Raw genomic sequence first — 17,308 nt, 5'->3', positions numbered from 1 at the left:
GCTCAAAAAGAAGAAGACTGTAACCATGGCAACACGCTGGAGGTTATGTGAGGAAACACAGCACATGGAGGACGTGATGTGGGGACACATTTGACTGATGCACACACACACACACACTCATGTTCAGTGTGTGCATGTGAAGCACAGAGAACACAGACAGAGTTAAGGCCACATTAAACTTCTCAGACTGCGTAACCACAGAGACCCCTCCAGACTTCATAGTTCTCTGTTATGGTGACGGATACACACCGCAATTTCCCGCCCGATCAGTAGGGGTCGCTACACAAGGTTGTTGTGCTTTTGGCTACAGTGAGCAATGGTGTCTGAGAGAGAAAGACTGTTGTTGTTGTTGCAGCTGAATAACATTGAAACAGGTGTCGTTTAGACGTTGTCGGCGGTGATCAGCTCCGCCCCTGTGAGCCGGCACAGAGCAGCGTTATCTCGGCCTGTCCTGAGGACCAATCACAGCCCTTGTCGTCTCCGTTGTCCCTTGACGGAGTGACGGACACAAATATTTCGTGCAGTCGGAGATGACGGAGAAGGGTCTGCGTAACCCAGAGCACTTTACGCAGTATACTGTGGCCTTCAAGGCCACGTTAAACTTCTCTGACTGCGTAAACACGGAGACCCCTCCAGCCTTCATAGTTCTCCGTCGCTGCAATTTCCCGCCCGATCAGTAGGGGGCGCTTCGCAAGGTTGTTGTGCTTCTGGCTACAGTGAGCAATGGCGTCCGAGAGAGAAAGACTGTTGTTGTTGTTGTTGTTGTTGCAGCTGAATAACATTGAAACAGTGGCCGTTTCTCACCTGAAATAAATAGTTTTTCTGTCCCTGAACGCAGTTTTAAGATCATTTGAGGCGAGAAATTAGCCATTTAGAGTCTAAACATGTGCTGTGTGTGTTAAGATATGTATTTTGTTTACGTATTTACAGAGCAGCGTTATCTCGGCCTGTCCTGAGGACCAATCACAGCCCTTGCCGTCTCAGCCGGAGACGACGCAGAGGCTCTACGACAGGCTCTCCGGAGACGTAGAGGGTTCTCCGTCACCTACGTAGAACACTTCACTGTGGTATAGTCATGGATGTATTATATGAACTGGATAAAGCTCCGCTCCTTCGCTTCCGTTCATTCCAATGAAGCTGCTAACCCAGCGCATATGCCAAAAAAGGTTTTTGCCCATAGAGCATGCGCAGTAGTGTCACTACCTTATAAAGATTTATAAAAGCTCGTGTCCATGTCTCCAGGTGTCCTGTGGACACTTTTACACGCATCTCTTTTACTATTGAGGTCAATGGGAAAATTGCTATTTGGGCTCCATGGGGTTTTCTGTTGCAGTACCCAGAGTGGCCACCATGCAAAAGTTGTCTTCAGGGCAGAGGGGGCGGAGCTCTATCCAGTTCATATTATACATCCATGGGTTTAGTAAACTGTGGCCTTTGGTCAGACAGAACAGTGAGGAGGAAACAGTGGAAATTGGAAAACCCCGCCCCCTGCAGGAGACACTGCTCCACTGCTACCTCTGTGCCAATAACAAGTGCTACTGTAGGAGCTGATGATGATGATGATGATGATGATGATGAACTCGTGTCCACACAGTGACTCTCACTGTTCTTCCTCTCTCTTCAGTGATGGACCAGGACACTCACTCCTTCAGACGCGGATCCTTACAAACCATCTGCCACTAACCCCTCCTCCTCCTCCTCCTCCTTCTCCTCCTCTTCCTCCTCCTCTTCCTCCTCCTCCTCCTCCTCTCCTCTCCAGAAGCATGTTAAAGGAGCTGTAACGGTATGGCTCCTCCGGGGCCATATGGTGAGGGGGAAGCCGGGACCTCTGGTCACAGCAGAGGAGACACCACATGGTCACTCGTGGGAACGTAAACACGGCGCGCATCACACGATATCGATCATATGAAGCGGAGGAGGAGGAGGAGGAGGAGGAGGAGGAGGAGAGGAGAGAGGGAGGTGATGTGATGATCAATGTGGTTAGTGCGCCATCAGCGCTCGTGTCACATTGACGCGTCTTTACGCGCAGTCAGAGTCTCGAGTCAGGCTGGAGTTCACGATGTTGGTGCTGAGGAGGAGCAGGAGGAGGAGGAGGAGGAGGAGGAGGAGCAGGCTGCCAGGGGCGGAGGAGGATGAAGGGGGGGGGGGGGTCTTATAGAAGGCACCCGTGGTTAAAATGTAAGCTGGTACTTTAAAGCCTGGAGGAAATGGACAAGTTTGAATCAGCACTTTCTCAGGATAGAGATGCTCACGGACCCCCCCCCCCCTCCTCCCCTCAAACTTACCCCCCCCCCCCATACACACACACACCGAGTCTTTATCTGTTTTCACTGAAGCTGAAGATGAGACTATAAACGTCAGTGACGTCACAGAGTGCAGACTAATATAAACACACACACATCAAACCTCATTAACCACAGCTCTTTACAATCTATATCATACTGAAAATACACACGCACACACACACACACACACACACACACACACACACACACACACACACACACACACACACACACACACACACACACACACAGTCCCTTATCTCCTTTAAATGATCAAACTGTCTCCATATTGTCTGTATAAAGGAAGAAAGAATAATAATAAATACAATATTGTAATTGTTGTGGAACATGAACTCCTCCTGCTCCTCCTCTTCCTCCTCCTCTTCCTCCTCCTCCTGTTTTACCTGCTGCAGCAGATCAACAGGCTCCTTTGTGTCCAGATCAGATTACTGTGGCCAGCTGGGGGGTGAGGGGGGGTGAGGGGGGGGTGAAGGGTGGCAGTCCAGATCCCGTCCCGTGGATCCCCAGGGCTTTTTCAGGGGCTTCCACGAGGCTTCCCACGGCCTCCTCCTCCTCCTCCTCCTCCTCCTCCTCCACAGCTCGTGGTCTCATTTGCATACGCTGCTGTTACTGGAGATGGCGCACAGCTTTATGGGAAGAGTGGCGCAGTAATTACGTGGGGGGCCCAGAGACGCGTGGGGGGTGGGTGGTGGGGGGGGGGTGGTGTACGCGGCCAGTCGCGTGCCAATGTTTATGAAAAACACATCTGCCGCGCGCGCGCACCACGTCCCTGTTCGCAGTCAAATCAATAATCCAACAACTGATACTGAGCGCGAGACCCACAACAAATCCTCACCGAGCTGTCGGCGCGAGACGGAGGGAGCTGCAGGGTTAAACAAACAGCAGCATACTTCATTAATGAGGTTATTATGGGATGGTTATGATAGAGAGGGAACACGTTCCTCTGAGCGTCATCATTATTATTATAACAGTAATTATTATTATTATGATTATGAAATAAACTTTATTTATACCTTCATTCACTGACAGTAACAGTTTTTTTAGCTGCATATTTTCAGCTTAAGTTTCAGTGAATGTGATGATATTTGTTGATGAATATAATTATGTATCCTGTAAAGGGTTTGGAGGATCATTCTGTGACGGTCACTCGTTAAACTTCCTGTGTGTGAAATTGTCATAAACTGAAGATAAAATATTTCATTTTTCAGAAGAATAAAATCACTTGTTTTTATGAACTCTCCTGAATGACAGAACTCAGCTCAGCTCTCCAGCAGCAGCCATTTTGGACCATCGTACATACAGTAAGTTCTCTAACACATTCTTTTATTTACAAATTATCAAATTGGAATGTTTTTGTGGGTTGTTTAAACAGCTTACTGTCTGTTTTACTCATTTCTTTTATATCGCAGACCTATTTTTGTTATTACTTTCAAATCTATAGTCAAATCTTTTTTTTGTCTAGATTCTTCTGCACACCCTCACTTTCATTGACTTTTATATTGTGTAAAACCTGAATTATAAACTAAACTAAACGCTGGTTGTGTTCGTTTCCTCAGTGATCTCAGTTCCAGAGTTAGAATAAAAAACAGTAAAGTTTGAAATATTGATCTTTTTCCTGTTGTTATTCAGATGATTCCTCTCAGCAGCTCTCACTCTCTTTACACTAATTTGGCTCCATTTGAGCTCAATCACTGGTGTGAATGATGACCGAGTAAATGGAGGATGTAAAGTGAGGATGTCCACCTCTGCCCCCCCCCCTCCCTCCTCTAAGACTCCCTCTCTATCTCTACAACCACGAGCATCTGCCCAGAAATGAACAGATGTAGACACCTGCGTCGTGGGTCCACATATGTGCACATGTCCCCCCCCCCACCCCCCCGGTCCCTCCTCAAACCCCCTTTCAACCTTCCCTGGGACCCGGAGTGGGACCACAATGGGGGGGGGGGGGGAGATCAGGGAAGCAGTAACCAAATACTGCCTATCCCCCCAGGACACTGGCTCTGTTGGAGGCATTGTCAGCGCTTATATCAAACAATCTGCTGCTGTATGACTGCTCATTTCAGACATAACATCATTCACAGAGGGGGGGGGGGGGGCAGATGGACGGACGGACGCACGGACAGCAGTGGATGGTTTCTGTGTTTCCTCCTCTGATATGAAGTGGTGGCTGTTTTTAAACAAGTGGCCTCAGGTTTTCTTGCAGTCGACTGAATTGAGCCCAATCTTGTGATGTAAGTGGCCGTGAGGCCTGAGTGCAGGGAACCAGGGCCCAGGGGGGGGGGGTGGCAGGTGCTAGCTGGGGGTAGCAGGATGAAAGAGAGGCTTGTCGGATCAGGGTGCCACAATACCAGGTTACACTTAAAGAGCTTCAACAGCCCACCGGTAGAGCGGCGAGGGATAATGGTGGGATAATGGCCCCCCGTCCCTATCTCTCAGCTGCTGCTGCTGCTGCTGCTGCTGCTGCACAACACTGAGTCCACACGCACCTGTTGTCATCCCCCCATTGTGTCCAGCTAGCGTTAGCGTGCTACACCTCAGGAATTCTCCCCCTCCAGAGGCTGTCGCTCGTCCCAGGAGAGAGCTTAGAAGAGAGGGAGGGCGTGAGGAGTGTGTGTGTGTGTGTGTGTGGAGGAGTGGGGGGGGGGGGGGGTGCATGGAAACCAGCAGGGAGGCTTTAGAGGACAAGGCGAGGAGAGGGAGGGGAGGTGGAGGTGGGAGCCAGTGTCCTCTGGCCTCCTCCTCCTCTCCAGGGGCCTGTCCAGAGAGCCCTGTCCTAAATCACTGGCCCCAGGGGTAAGACTCTCCTTTGTGAGGAGATGGCCTCTGCAAGCTGGGCCGCCAGCTGCCACTGCTGCAGCGTCATGTAGCCCCCCCCCACCACCACCCCCTCCTCCTGCACCTCCACGACAATGCTCCCAGCAGAGAGCATTAAAAAGGAGTTGAAGGAGAGTGTAGAGAAAGAGAAGAGAAAAGGCTGCAGCAGAGAAACACCTTTTCTACACAAACTTTAATGATGACAAATTCAGAGCTCAGGGTGACGACTGTGCACGAGGAAAAGAAAAGAACCATCGCAGAAGAGTTACTGTTCTTTACTCACCGAGCTGTAGATTCACTGCAAACATTGAGTTACAAGACAGTAAATACAGCACTAGAGTGTCTAACTCTGTCTTTAAGCTTTAATTACCACTAAGAAGCTTCACACTTCAGCTGATCTGCATTCTTTTACCCTAATAATCCACAAAAAGGTCACATTTTGGAACCCATATTTCCCTGAGGCTCTTAGCACTGCTGGTCTGTGCATGTTCTTCCTGTGAGTGCATGTTTCTTGCTGCAGTCCAAACACCTGCAGAGGTCATCTGTGTGGAAGTTAGCCTTCAGTGGACTTTAGGTTAAGTCATCATTCCCGGGTTCTCTGAAACACTTGGGACAGTTGGGATACGGACAGAGACTGTGATCATACAGCGTCAGACTGTCAGAGGCTGTTCCATCACTTTCAGATGTTGGGCCTCCATCACCGTCACCTCCATCACTGCTGCTGTCATCACTGCTGCGTTTGTAGCATTTTCTCCTCCACAGCAGAGGGAGGCGTCGTGTCATTGTGCGGCGTCTAATGATGATTGTAATGATTGTCCATCTTTGATAAGAAACAGCACGCCCCTCATTAAAGGGCCCGGGGCCCGCGGTTCTCATGGCTGTTGCTGCTTCCCTGGAGTCGGACAGCAGGCGAGGGGAGGCGAGGAGGAGGCGAGGAGGAGGCGAGGAGGAGGCGAGACGACACCCGTGGCACACGCCTGTTGACCGAGCCACAAAGCAAAAGCGTGTGACACTCGCCCCACCCCCGGCGCTACCATTGTCCTCCCCATGAGTCCCACAGACAAGACCAATCCTGTTACCCCGACCCCCCCCCCCACACACACACACACCATACACACCACCCAACCAACAAAACCACAACACACACTCCTACAACTGCACAACACACACACACACACAGCCTTCATCCTTCCCCTCTCACTCTCACAATCAATTTTACCAATCAGCTGATCTCTCTCTCTTTCTCACACACACACACCAGAGATTGCCCCCCCCCCCCCCCACCACCCCCACCACCCTCACAACCCCCATCACCATCAGCTGCTCTGTAATGTTGAGATCCATCATCATTCACACACACACACACACAGACAGTAGGAGGGTGTAGCAGGTGGGCGGGGTCCAGGTTTTCAGGGATGCTGAAGCTGCATGGCACTGATGGTCATGGGAGGGAGGAGGAGGGAGGAGGGAGGAGGTGGGAGGGGGAGGCACGGGGCGCTGGTGGGGGTGGATGGGTGTGTTTGTGGGTGCGGGGGTTGTGCAGCGGCTGCTGGGGTCAGGCCTGTGTGTCCTGGGAAAGTTGGGTTCTCCATTTAAATCTGCACATGTTGCAGCCTTCTGGTGGCTGCGTGAATGCGCATGGTGACAGATGGCGCCGTCCCATAACTATAGAGTCCGAGCAGCACAGTCCCCTGAGGGAGAGAGGAAGAGGAGAATGTGGCGCTCAGCTGAACCCATCAACAAGAGAGATGAGGGAAGCAGCAAGGGCAGCAGGCCATGGAGGAAGGGGATGATGGCGTGTGTTTGTATCTGTGTGTGTGTGTGTGTGTATAAGTGTGTGTTGTTGTGGATGGGGGAGTTTGGGGGTTCAGGGTTGGGGGGGCTGCTCCTTAATCCCAAAACTCTAAATTGAGTTAATGTATTTGCCCGGTCTGGAAACTCCAATAGGAGGCCCAGGCTCCACAAAGATTGTGATTAGGTGTCTAGTTTATCAGATATTGGAGGAGGGGCGAGGATAGAAGAGCAGCTTTGTGTGTGTGTGTGTGTGTGTTTGTGTGTGTGTGTGTGTGTGTGTGTTTCTCTGACTCTTCATTAATCCCATTAAGCAGCGACGTCAGCGTCTGGTTAAAGATCATTTTTGTTGACATTTATCTACACGAAGACTGACTCTAACTGCAGCGGCTGATTGTGGTACAGACACATGATCACCACTGACTTTTCTGTGCAGGACTTTGGTGCAGGAGAGTGACAGTGTACAAACCAAGATGTCTAACCTTTTGTTAAATGTCTGTTTTTCCTTCTGTTCCCTCGTACAGCCAGGGTTTCAGTCAATGTGTTTCTGAACCTAACTAACTAACTAATTAACTAAATAACTAACTAACTAAATAACTAACTAACTAAATTAAGTTAAGTTTATGCACAAAGGAAAGATCATGAGTGTCCACAGTCTATGTCAGACCTGTGTGTTTGTGATGATTCCTGTTGACTTCCTGACGCTCACCACCAGGGGGAGTCAGTCAGCCTCATGTTTTGCTGTTAACAGTCAGGTGAAGGTCAGACATAATGAATCAAGACCGAATTTAATGAAGAAACTTACTGATTTATCACAATATATAACTGATGATGACTCAGTCAACCTGGGAAGCGTTTTATAATAATAATATAATATAATATAATACAATATAAATACTGTTTTGTGATTTGTGGGGGAAAGGGACATTTCCCAGCATTTTAATATGATAATAAAACTCCACTAGATTAAGACTTGTCACATTTATTCTACAGATACAAACTTCATCTCGTTTGTGAACCTTTTCACTGCATTTATTTGTATATTTGTGGTCTTGATTTAAAACTACTCCACTTAGACTTGACAAACTTCTTAATCTAAATATCCCTTAAATCACAACCTGATGTTTGTGAAACCTTTCACTGATTCAGTGAAAGTGCAAAAATGTTGTATAATACTGAATATTTGTTTAGTATTTTGCAGTTTTGAATGAAATGTGCTTTAATTTCTTTTTTTGATTCAATTAAAACAAGTGAAAAAGAAATTAAATATTTGACTGATATCAGGTTAGTAAATGGTCCCAGAGGATGAGCCTGTTTACTGTACGCAGCCAATGGGATAAAGATTTCCTGTCAGCTTAGTTGATTTCTCAGGGAAAGCTTCAGATCTGCTGCTAAGCCTCTTAGGACGCACGAGCACAGCAGATGCGGAGAGAATGCCAATCACTGAGCTCCTGCTGAGCGGCTGCCTGCCTCCATGTGCCACTGCGCCACCACATGAATCACGTCCACGTGTCGTTAGTGGCACTTTTACTGTGTAAAGGAGCTGAAAGTCAAGCAGGAACACGCGTGGATGGAGCGCGCGGGGAGTCTCCACGAGCTCTGAGGCTGAAACCAAACGCTTCCTCTGTCAGACGATAAAAAACATGCTCCCTCAGGACGGAGGAAAACCGAAGCACCGCCGCGTGTCCGAGCCGGTGATCGCAGGACACGGTCCCCCGATCCCGCCTCGGCGCTTAAAGAACCGGGACTTCCCTCTGAACACAAAGCGCCGGCGCTCCGGCTCCGCACCCGAGCGCAAAGTCAACTGCGTCCTGGTTGGAGACGGAGCTGTGGGCAAGACCAGCCTCATCGTCAGCTACACCACCAACGGATACCCGACGGAATATGTTCCCACGGCGTTCGACAACTTCACCGGTAATCAGCAGTGCCGGGGTTACTGCGTTTCAGCTTTACGCACAGATTTTACGCACAGGTTTTGTCGCCAAAACTGAACCTGCGTATGACTGTTACTGTATATACTGTATATGTCCTTCATCCAGCTGTAGTTTCTTTATGTCAGCCACATACATTCAATCACTGAACGATGTTCTTTATTGACATGTTATTGACATGTTGTTGACATGTTGTTGACATATATACACACGTGTCTCCTCTTTGTTTCCCTCAGTGATGGTCGCGGTTGACGGGAACCCAGTGAGGCTGCAGCTGTGTGACATGGCTGGACAGGTGAGATGATGATTCCCTGACCTGCACGGCTGCATATCAGGAGTTTAAATAAGTATTGTTCCACTCAGCAACTCTTCATCTTCTTTGTCACGATAGAAATGGGGGCTGATTGATGGATCAGTCAATGTAAGTCAACAGTGATCAATAAGTATTCGTCACTAGCTTGTTTGTGTTTGTTGACTCCTGCACTCAGCTGTTGGTCCTAAATCCAATTAGACACCGTTTAGTCTTCAAATAGTCCCAACCCACTGTAAACAGCGCCCCCTCGTGTAATGCTGTGAGTTTGTATTGATCCTTTTATCAGTGGGTGCTCCGTCGCCCTCTTGTGGCTGATAACCGCCATGACTGTTTCTCGTCCCTTATCTGAACATGTGAAACTCAGCTGTCTAACCAGGTCTTTCTGTCTGTTTGTTCCATGAAGGACGAGCTGGAGCATCTGCGTCCACTTTGCTATAAGAATGCCGACGTCTTCCTCCTGTGCTACAGCGTGGTTCAGCCCTGCTCCTTCCAGAACATCGTGGACAGGTGGGTTCCTGAGATCCGTCAGCACTGTCCGGGTGCCCCACTGGTCCTGGTCGGCACCCAGCTGGACCTGAGGGAGGACGTCCAGGTGCTGATCCACCTGGCACAGAACCAGCAGCGGCCGGTGGGCACCGAGGAAGGCCAGCGGCTCGCTGAGCAGCTGGGTGCGGCGAGCTTTGCAGAGTGCTCGGCTCTGACCCAGAAGAACCTGAAGGATGCGTTTGATTCGGCCACCCTGGCCAGCATCCAGCAGACCGACAGCAGCATCCAGCAGCAGCAGCAGAAGCTGACTCTGAGGAGGAAGACACCAGACAAGATCAAGAGCCTCTCAGAAACATGGTGGAGGAAGATCGACTGTCTGATGGGAGAGCAGAGCTGTGACTTCAAGTGAACCTGGGTTCAATGTTTGCTAAAGTTCTGAGTAGATTTGCTCATGCGGACTTTATTATCCCACAGAAGACTACACATAATTATTGTTAACACACCAGCATATAGTGCTTTCTTTGACTCTTACTTAGTCTGTAATTTATTTGAGTATTTATGTATTTATTGATCTCTATTCTAACTATAAATATTGTTATTTTTACTTGCCATCACTGATGGTCCGTGTACGTTTTGATCGTTTGTCTTTTCATTGAAACCAATAAACAAGAAACGGAAATACCACGCTTGTTTCGTTTATCGTTTTGAACCAAAAACGTTTGGTCTTATAATACAGCCATTCTCAACATTGGGGTCCCGACCCCAATTTGGGTCACGAGATTATTTCTGGGGTTCGCCAAATCATTTTGGAAAAATATATATATATATATAAAAAAAATGTTTTCTCGTTTTTAGTTCAAAACTAAAAACGAAACAAGCGTGGTATTTCCGTTTCTTGTTTATTGGTTTCAATGAAAAAACAAGCGATCAAAACGTACACGGATCACTGATCATGGGAAAAATGTTCAGAAGCCTTGATTAAAGTTTTTAAATGACTGAAAATGAACGTTTCGTGGCGATCCAAGAGGAAAGCTGGGTAAAGTGTGTCACTGGAGGAGGATCCTCTAATTGGAGCAGACAGGACCACCTGGACTGGATTAGACCGGCATATGGAGCCTGATTCTCTCTCCTCACCTTAAAGAGCCTTGAGAGGCCATGTTATCACGCTTCTATGTACGCAATCCTAAAAAGGTAAACATCTCAGAAAGTTATTTATACCACGTGATTAAATTACAGTTTTTTTGTTCGTTTTTTAAACTAAAAAACAATAACTGACTGCATTAAGATGGTAAAGTTTATAGTGACCTCATTTCAACCCTCCTCATTTACCTGACAGACTCACAAACAGCTTGAAAGACTTACTGGTGACAGGTGAGGTTATCAGGACTCTGCACAACACACTTACATTTGACTCCATATGTTTTATACAGAGAAGAAAAGTAGATGTTACTTACCATGAACTAATCTGTAAATATAGATAGATAGCACCATATTAATATAATATAATATAATGTAATGTAATTTAATTTAATTTAATTTAATTTAATTTAATTTAACATAATATAGTATAATATAATATAATATAATATAATATAATATAATATAATATAATATAATATAATATAATATAATATAATATAATATAATATAATACCCTCTGCATACAGATGTTGCTTTTCCTGTTGACAAAGCAGGCGAATTCAAACCGACCAATCAGAGTGAAGCAATGCAAATCAGACAAATCACACCGCGCCCACATCCGACAAAGCACCAATGGCCGTTGAGGTGGGCGGGGCCTGTAGGACAACAGCGGAGGATTCAAACTGAACATGGCTGCGGGGAAAGATGCCGATGAAAATACGCGAAATAAAAGGTAAATAGTGATTGAGGAGGATGTTTAGAGGCGCAGGTTTGTAAAAGCGAAGTATCTTCACGGAATAAGAGTTTGTTTTACTCTAGTGAGTTTGACCGTGTGAGGTTTTAACGGGTTTAAAACGCTTAAGACTGCGTGACAAGGGCTGTCATCCGAAGCGTTAGCTTCTTTGAGTTAGCGCAACAAAAGATGGAGATTCTCTTTAGCTTCGACTGTTTGTTCTGTCGTTTTCATCAGACATTAACGTGTTTTTCACTTAAATATGTTTGACACGAGCTGGTTAATGTTAGCACTGTTGACTGCTTCCATGCTAACACCTTACTCACTAGCTAAATGTTAATAGTGAGGTTAATTTAAAGCACAGGTGCTGTGTTATTAACTTCATCATTCGTCCCTGTCGTTTTCTTACATACAGTCTGTTATTATGTTTGTATGTGTAACTATACACAGCTGTAATATTACAGAACACTAGATAGAACACAATGTACTGACTGTCAAATATTGTTTAAGCTGTAAAAACCCTGTGTGTGTTGTTGTCATTTTGTGGTTTTGTAATCACCGATGTTTCTTATCATTTGATTGAGAAAACAGATTATTTGATGAAAATAATCTTGTACAAGCCTGGTCTACATAAACATTACTGTGCGTGTGTGAATGTCCTCTTATTTGCTTGATGGACAAACATAAGTGCATGTTATTTGTTGGTTTGTGCCACTTTATGGAGAAATTGCAATGTCTTTAGGTCGAAGACCAGCACACGACTAACATAATAGCACAAAGGAGAACTAAGGAGCATTAGGATATTTGAAATAGAGCTGAAACTATTCATAGATGAGTCGATTATTAATCGATTACTAAATTAATCGCCGACTATTTTGATAATCGATCATCGGTTTGAAGCTTTTTTCATGATTAAAACAAGATTTCTGATTGTTTGATAGCTTCTTAAATGTGAATATTTTCTTGGTTTCTTTGCTCCACATAAACAAAGAAATCATTCAAACTGAATCGTTTTGGTTTGTGGACAAAACAAAGACTTTAGAGAACATCGTAATTTCCAGGTTTGACAAACACTGATCAACCTTTTTTAACATTTTCTGACATTTTCTGAACGATTCATCGAGAAAATAATCGACAGATTTATCAATTATGAAAATAGTCGTTAGTTGCAGCTCTAATTTGAAATGACTATAGCATTGATTTACTATGTTTACATGACATGTTTAGTTTGTGGGATGTTTCTAAAAGCTATGAAAACACTAGCTGTGATGGTGTTTCTTGAGTTTAAAAACTGGCAGAGACCAGTAACGTTCATTCTGAACACCAAACTCGTCTTCCTCTTCCATAGCACTGATGTTCTCTGTCTTACAAAGGGATGTTTGTCTCCCCCCCCCCCCCTCAGAGGAACAGTGTGCAGCATGGTGAACAATCAGGACAAATCCCCCAGAGGCTCTCACACGGCTCGACCACCAGTCATCTTCAATCCAGACTTTTTTGTGGAGAAACTCCGCCACGAGTGCCCGGACATATTTTTGGAGCTGTTGCTGAGTAACATCACTCGCCTTATCGATCTTCCTGGGACCGAGTTTGCTCAGCTGCTCGGCGAGGAGAGTCCAAAGACGCCCACCAGTGGAAACGGAGGCTTCTTTCGTTCTTTTAACTTCCTGAAACGCAAAGGTGAGTCATCTGGAATATTTGCATTTGAATCCACATAATTCCCTCCTCATCTCATCGATGTTTAGTTTGTCCACTTTGGTCTGTTGTTAAAACAAAGTGGTCCAGAATGTCTGACCTGACTCATGATGTAAATAGAAAAGCTCAATCTGGGATAATTAAAAACACTTCACACAATCAGGTTGTTTTTTATTTTATTATTTTACCTTAAATACCTGACGAATGAAAATAATTTCACCTGTTTTACACACCGGACCTTTAACTGCTGCTCTTAAATCTCAGATAAAGGCGTCATGTTTGGAACCCCGCTGACAGAAAGCTGCCTCGCTCAGATCTACCAGCTCATCGAGTACCTCAGCAAAAGTAAGTGGTTCAAATTAGAGCTGCAACTAACGATTATTTTTTGTAAACGATTAATCTGTCGATTATTTTCTCGATTAATCGATGAATCGTTTGGTCCATAAAATGTCAGAAAATGTTAAAAAACGTTGATCAGTGTTTGTCAAAGCTGGAAAATATGATGCTGTTGAACGTCTTATTTTGTTCACAAACCAAAATGATTCAGTTTGAATGATTTCTTTGTTTATGTGGAGTAAAAAAACAAGAAAATATTCACATTTAAGAAGCTGAAACAATCAGAAATCTTGTTTTAATCATGAAAAAAGCTTAAAACCGATTAATTATCAAAATAGTTGGCGATTAATTTAGTAATCGATTAATAACCGATTCATCGATTAATTGTTTCGGCTCTAGTTCAAATAGAATCAGGGTCTAACATCATCATCTGCTCTTCTGGAAAGTCATTTATTTTCAATTCACTTTTACCTGATGGTTGTGGTTTAACTGGTGTGAACCACCTTCTCTCCCCCGCTCAGATCTCCATGTTGAAGGTCTGTTCCGGGTGCCGGGAAACAGTGTGAGGCAGCAGAGCCTGAAGGAGCTGCTCAACAGTGGAGCTGATGTGGACCTGAACTCTGGAGACTTTCACCCCAACGACGTGGCCACGCTCCTCAAGACCTTCCTGGGAGAACTGCCCGAGCCGCTGCTCACACACAGACACTTCAATGCACACCTGAAGATCGCTGGTATGAACACACACACACACAATAGACTCTATCTTATTTATCATACATGACTTCACCTCTTCCATCATCGTCATCCTTCTCCCAGATTTGACTCTGTTTGACGAGCAGGGCAACAAGACCTCCATCCCCAACAAGGAGCGTCAGATTGAGGCTCTGCAGCTTCTCCTGCTGCTCTTACCTCAGACCAACCGTTCTCTGCTGAAGCTGCTGCTGGACCTTCTCTATCACACGGCCAAGCAGCAGGACAAGAACAAGATGTCCGCCTTCAACCTGGCCCTCATGTTTTCACCGCACGTCCTGTGGCCCAGACACGTAAGATTTGCACGGCTTACTGTTGTTTTATTTGCCGTATAGGGATAAATAAAAAAATCATAACGTCTTGTTTTAATACCATTCTTTTTGTGACTTGTGTTTCTCAACAGATGACAGCCGGTGACTTGAAAGACCATCTGAAGAAGCTCAATAACAGCATGGCGTTCCTCATCAAACACTCACAGAAACTCTTCAGGGTGAATTTTGACCACAATTACATTTTTAAAAAGTCTTAAGTTCTTTACATTTGTCCCTGTTTTAATGGATAATCAGTGGATGAATGACCACTGTGTGTCCACTGTGTCGTGTCCAGGCTCCAGTCTACCTGCGGGAATATGCTAGAATGCACTTCAGTGGGACCAAGGCTCTGCAGACCAAGGTCAGTGGACAGTAGAATACAAATAATGGCACACACTGCAGCTCTGAGTTACCTACAGTATAGAAATGTGATGTCTAAAGATGCCCCGAGTTGTCAGGAACCTGAAGTACAGACCAAACAATGATTACTTCATTTATATATTGATTGTAAGCTAATCTTACAAATAAAAATAGGCCACAGGTTGCTGTTGTTGTTGTTGTTGTTGTTACTGAGAACTAGACCTCTGCACCTCCCCTGGACTCTGGTTTTACAGCCTTGGATTAATCTTGAACCACAGTGTGACCTTGTGTCTTTTCTCTCTCAGGACGATCTGGACTTGTTGGAGTTGAGCGGCTCACCTGTCCGACGGACCGTGTTGTGCCTGAAGAGGACGGCGGCTCTGGACCCCGGCTCTCAGGGGTCCTGTCCGTCACCAGCTCAGCAGTACACCGAGGAGGCTCTGAAGGAGCTCTTCAGACACGTCAACCACAACATGCCTGACTCTGCCAAGAAAAAGAAGCTGGTCCGACAGGTCAGTGTCTTCTTAATAACTGCTGCAGAGCCTCTGATATGAAGCCTCTGATATGAAGTGTCGTGTTTCTTTTGTGCAGCTGGTTAAACACACGGCCTCAGGAACTCCAACCAGTGAGCACCAGCAGGGGCCGCCGGCGTCCAGCAAGAAACGCCCTCGCTCACGCTCCTTCGGTGGACTCATCAAGGTAGGGAGGAAACCTGAGAATAAAGATGATAATATAATATAATTTAGAAATGGACGATAAAAGCCTAATAGATGAGATGTAAGTGTTAGCCTCTGTCATATCAAATTAAAAACTGTTGTTTTTGAGCCTATTAAATGCAACGTTTGCTTATCGAATGTTTTAGGGAGCGTCAACATCGACCAGGTTATGTTGTCTCAAGCTTTTAGTACCAAATATCACCACTATGACCAGTGTTAAAATACCATTTCACAGGCGGCAGATTTATTCCAACAAGATTATTTATTGTTCACTGTTTTTCTGTCACATTTCCCTTGCTTCACGTCCACACGTTTCTCTCTTTCTCCTTTTGCTGAAGTTTTAAGACGCCTCAAATCCTCTAAAGTGTTTTTCTTGTGTGGATAAATGATTTTGTTGGAGCAGCTTAATAAACATGTTGGATTCCTGCTAATGATAGTTGCAAGAATGTCTTTCTATGATATTCTGAAAGTCTGTGGTGAAAATACTTGATCAGTTAAAGCAGTGAATCACACTAATGACCGTAACACCTTACGCTCCGATGACAGCGTAAAGCTCGTGGTGATCAGCTGACGGCAGAGCGACGGATCAGACACATTTCACCTGATGTCGTGAGCAGAGCAGGGAGAAAAAATGGCAAAGAGAACGTCGTCCTCCAGGGGGTGAGTCCATCCTTTTTAAAAAAAGATCTAATCTGATGTTTTTGTAATGTGTGTTTGTATGATAATGACTATGTGTGTATCCTGCAGTCATGTGTTGTGTGTTTGTATGAACGTGTACAGGTGAATAACAGCCCGTTAAATGGTCCTGTGTTGGGGAAGATTGGACTCGTGGTGAAAAACCCAGACTTTTCTTTCTCTGAGAACAAAGCTCTGAAGGTTTCCAAGGTGAGAAACTCTTTCTTCTTCTTCTTTTTTACATTTTACTGCTTTTTATAAAGAGATAAAGTGAATATTGAGCATGAATTATGTGCTGAAATGTCGTTGTCAAATCAACAGGAGAAGGGGTGGGATTAAATAAGTTTAATACTTGAGAATAAGCTAACGAATGTGACTTTGTTCTTCTTTATTTTCAAAACAAATAAACTAGACTAAATGTATTGTTAACAGAAATATAATCATTAAAATGAGGATTGATTCATACATAGATTATCATCTTTTTCAGTCGGTTGCAATATCAAATATCACCTCTAGATGTCACTAAAGTGTACACTCTGCTCCTTTAAGACACTAAAGTCAAAAAGCTTTGTGGTTTAGTTTAAAATAATAATAATAACCAGACTGTGGTATTTTTTCATGTTTTCTAATCTTTGTGTCCCCCCTTCTGTCCTCCTCCTCCTCCTCATCCATGAATGTCTCAGCAGGCGTCTCCTTCTGTCCCCAGGATGTGTTTGTCTCCCGTCACACAGGGAATCTCAGTGTGAACACCTGAGCGTTTGGGCAGCGTTAATATGATTAACCCTCATCTTCTGTCCGTGTACTTTTTTTAATTGTAGTGCGTCTATTTTTAACTGTGAATAATAATACAGCGACTTTATTCTGGGCCAGTCAGTCTGTGAGCTCTGGTCTGCTCTGTTTACTAGAATATGTAAATATGTTGTCCTGTGTTTGTGAACGTGTGCATGTGTTTTT

The 17,308-nt window shown here is 45.2% G+C and overlaps 2 protein-coding genes across 2 annotated transcripts; both read left to right on the top strand.

Annotated features, from left to right (window-relative positions):
• Positions 1 to 8,554: 8,554 nt before the first annotated feature.
• Positions 8,555 to 10,050, top strand: LOC310943906 (rho-related GTP-binding protein RhoU-like; the record flags this gene model as incomplete). Its single annotated transcript, XM_083909590.1, has 4 exons — positions 8,555 to 8,825; positions 9,079 to 9,137; positions 9,234 to 9,263; positions 9,559 to 10,050. The coding sequence occupies 4 exons, from the start codon at positions 8,555 to 8,557 to the stop codon at positions 10,048 to 10,050; spliced, it is 852 nt and encodes a 283-aa protein (XP_083765716.1).
• A 1,420-nt stretch (positions 10,051 to 11,470) lies between these two features.
• On the top strand, positions 11,471 to 17,100 carry arhgap19 (Rho GTPase activating protein 19; the record flags this gene model as incomplete). Its single annotated transcript, XM_083909682.1, has 12 exons — positions 11,471 to 11,514; positions 12,917 to 13,191; positions 13,471 to 13,551; positions 14,064 to 14,273; positions 14,359 to 14,585; positions 14,696 to 14,782; positions 14,899 to 14,964; positions 15,269 to 15,475; positions 15,555 to 15,662; positions 16,226 to 16,339; positions 16,460 to 16,564; positions 17,038 to 17,100. 12 exons carry the CDS (start codon positions 11,471 to 11,473, stop codon positions 17,098 to 17,100), a joined length of 1,587 nt encoding a protein of 528 aa, XP_083765808.1.
• Positions 17,101 to 17,308: the final 208 nt, after the last annotated feature.

Source organism: Microchirus variegatus (genome assembly GCF_963457635.1).
Source record: "Microchirus variegatus genome assembly, chromosome: 23".
In the NCBI taxonomy this organism is placed as follows: domain Eukaryota; kingdom Metazoa; phylum Chordata; class Actinopteri; order Pleuronectiformes; family Soleidae; genus Microchirus; species Microchirus variegatus.
The sequence above is the reverse complement of the archived record's forward strand: the minus strand, read 5'-3'. Positions and strand labels throughout refer to the sequence as shown.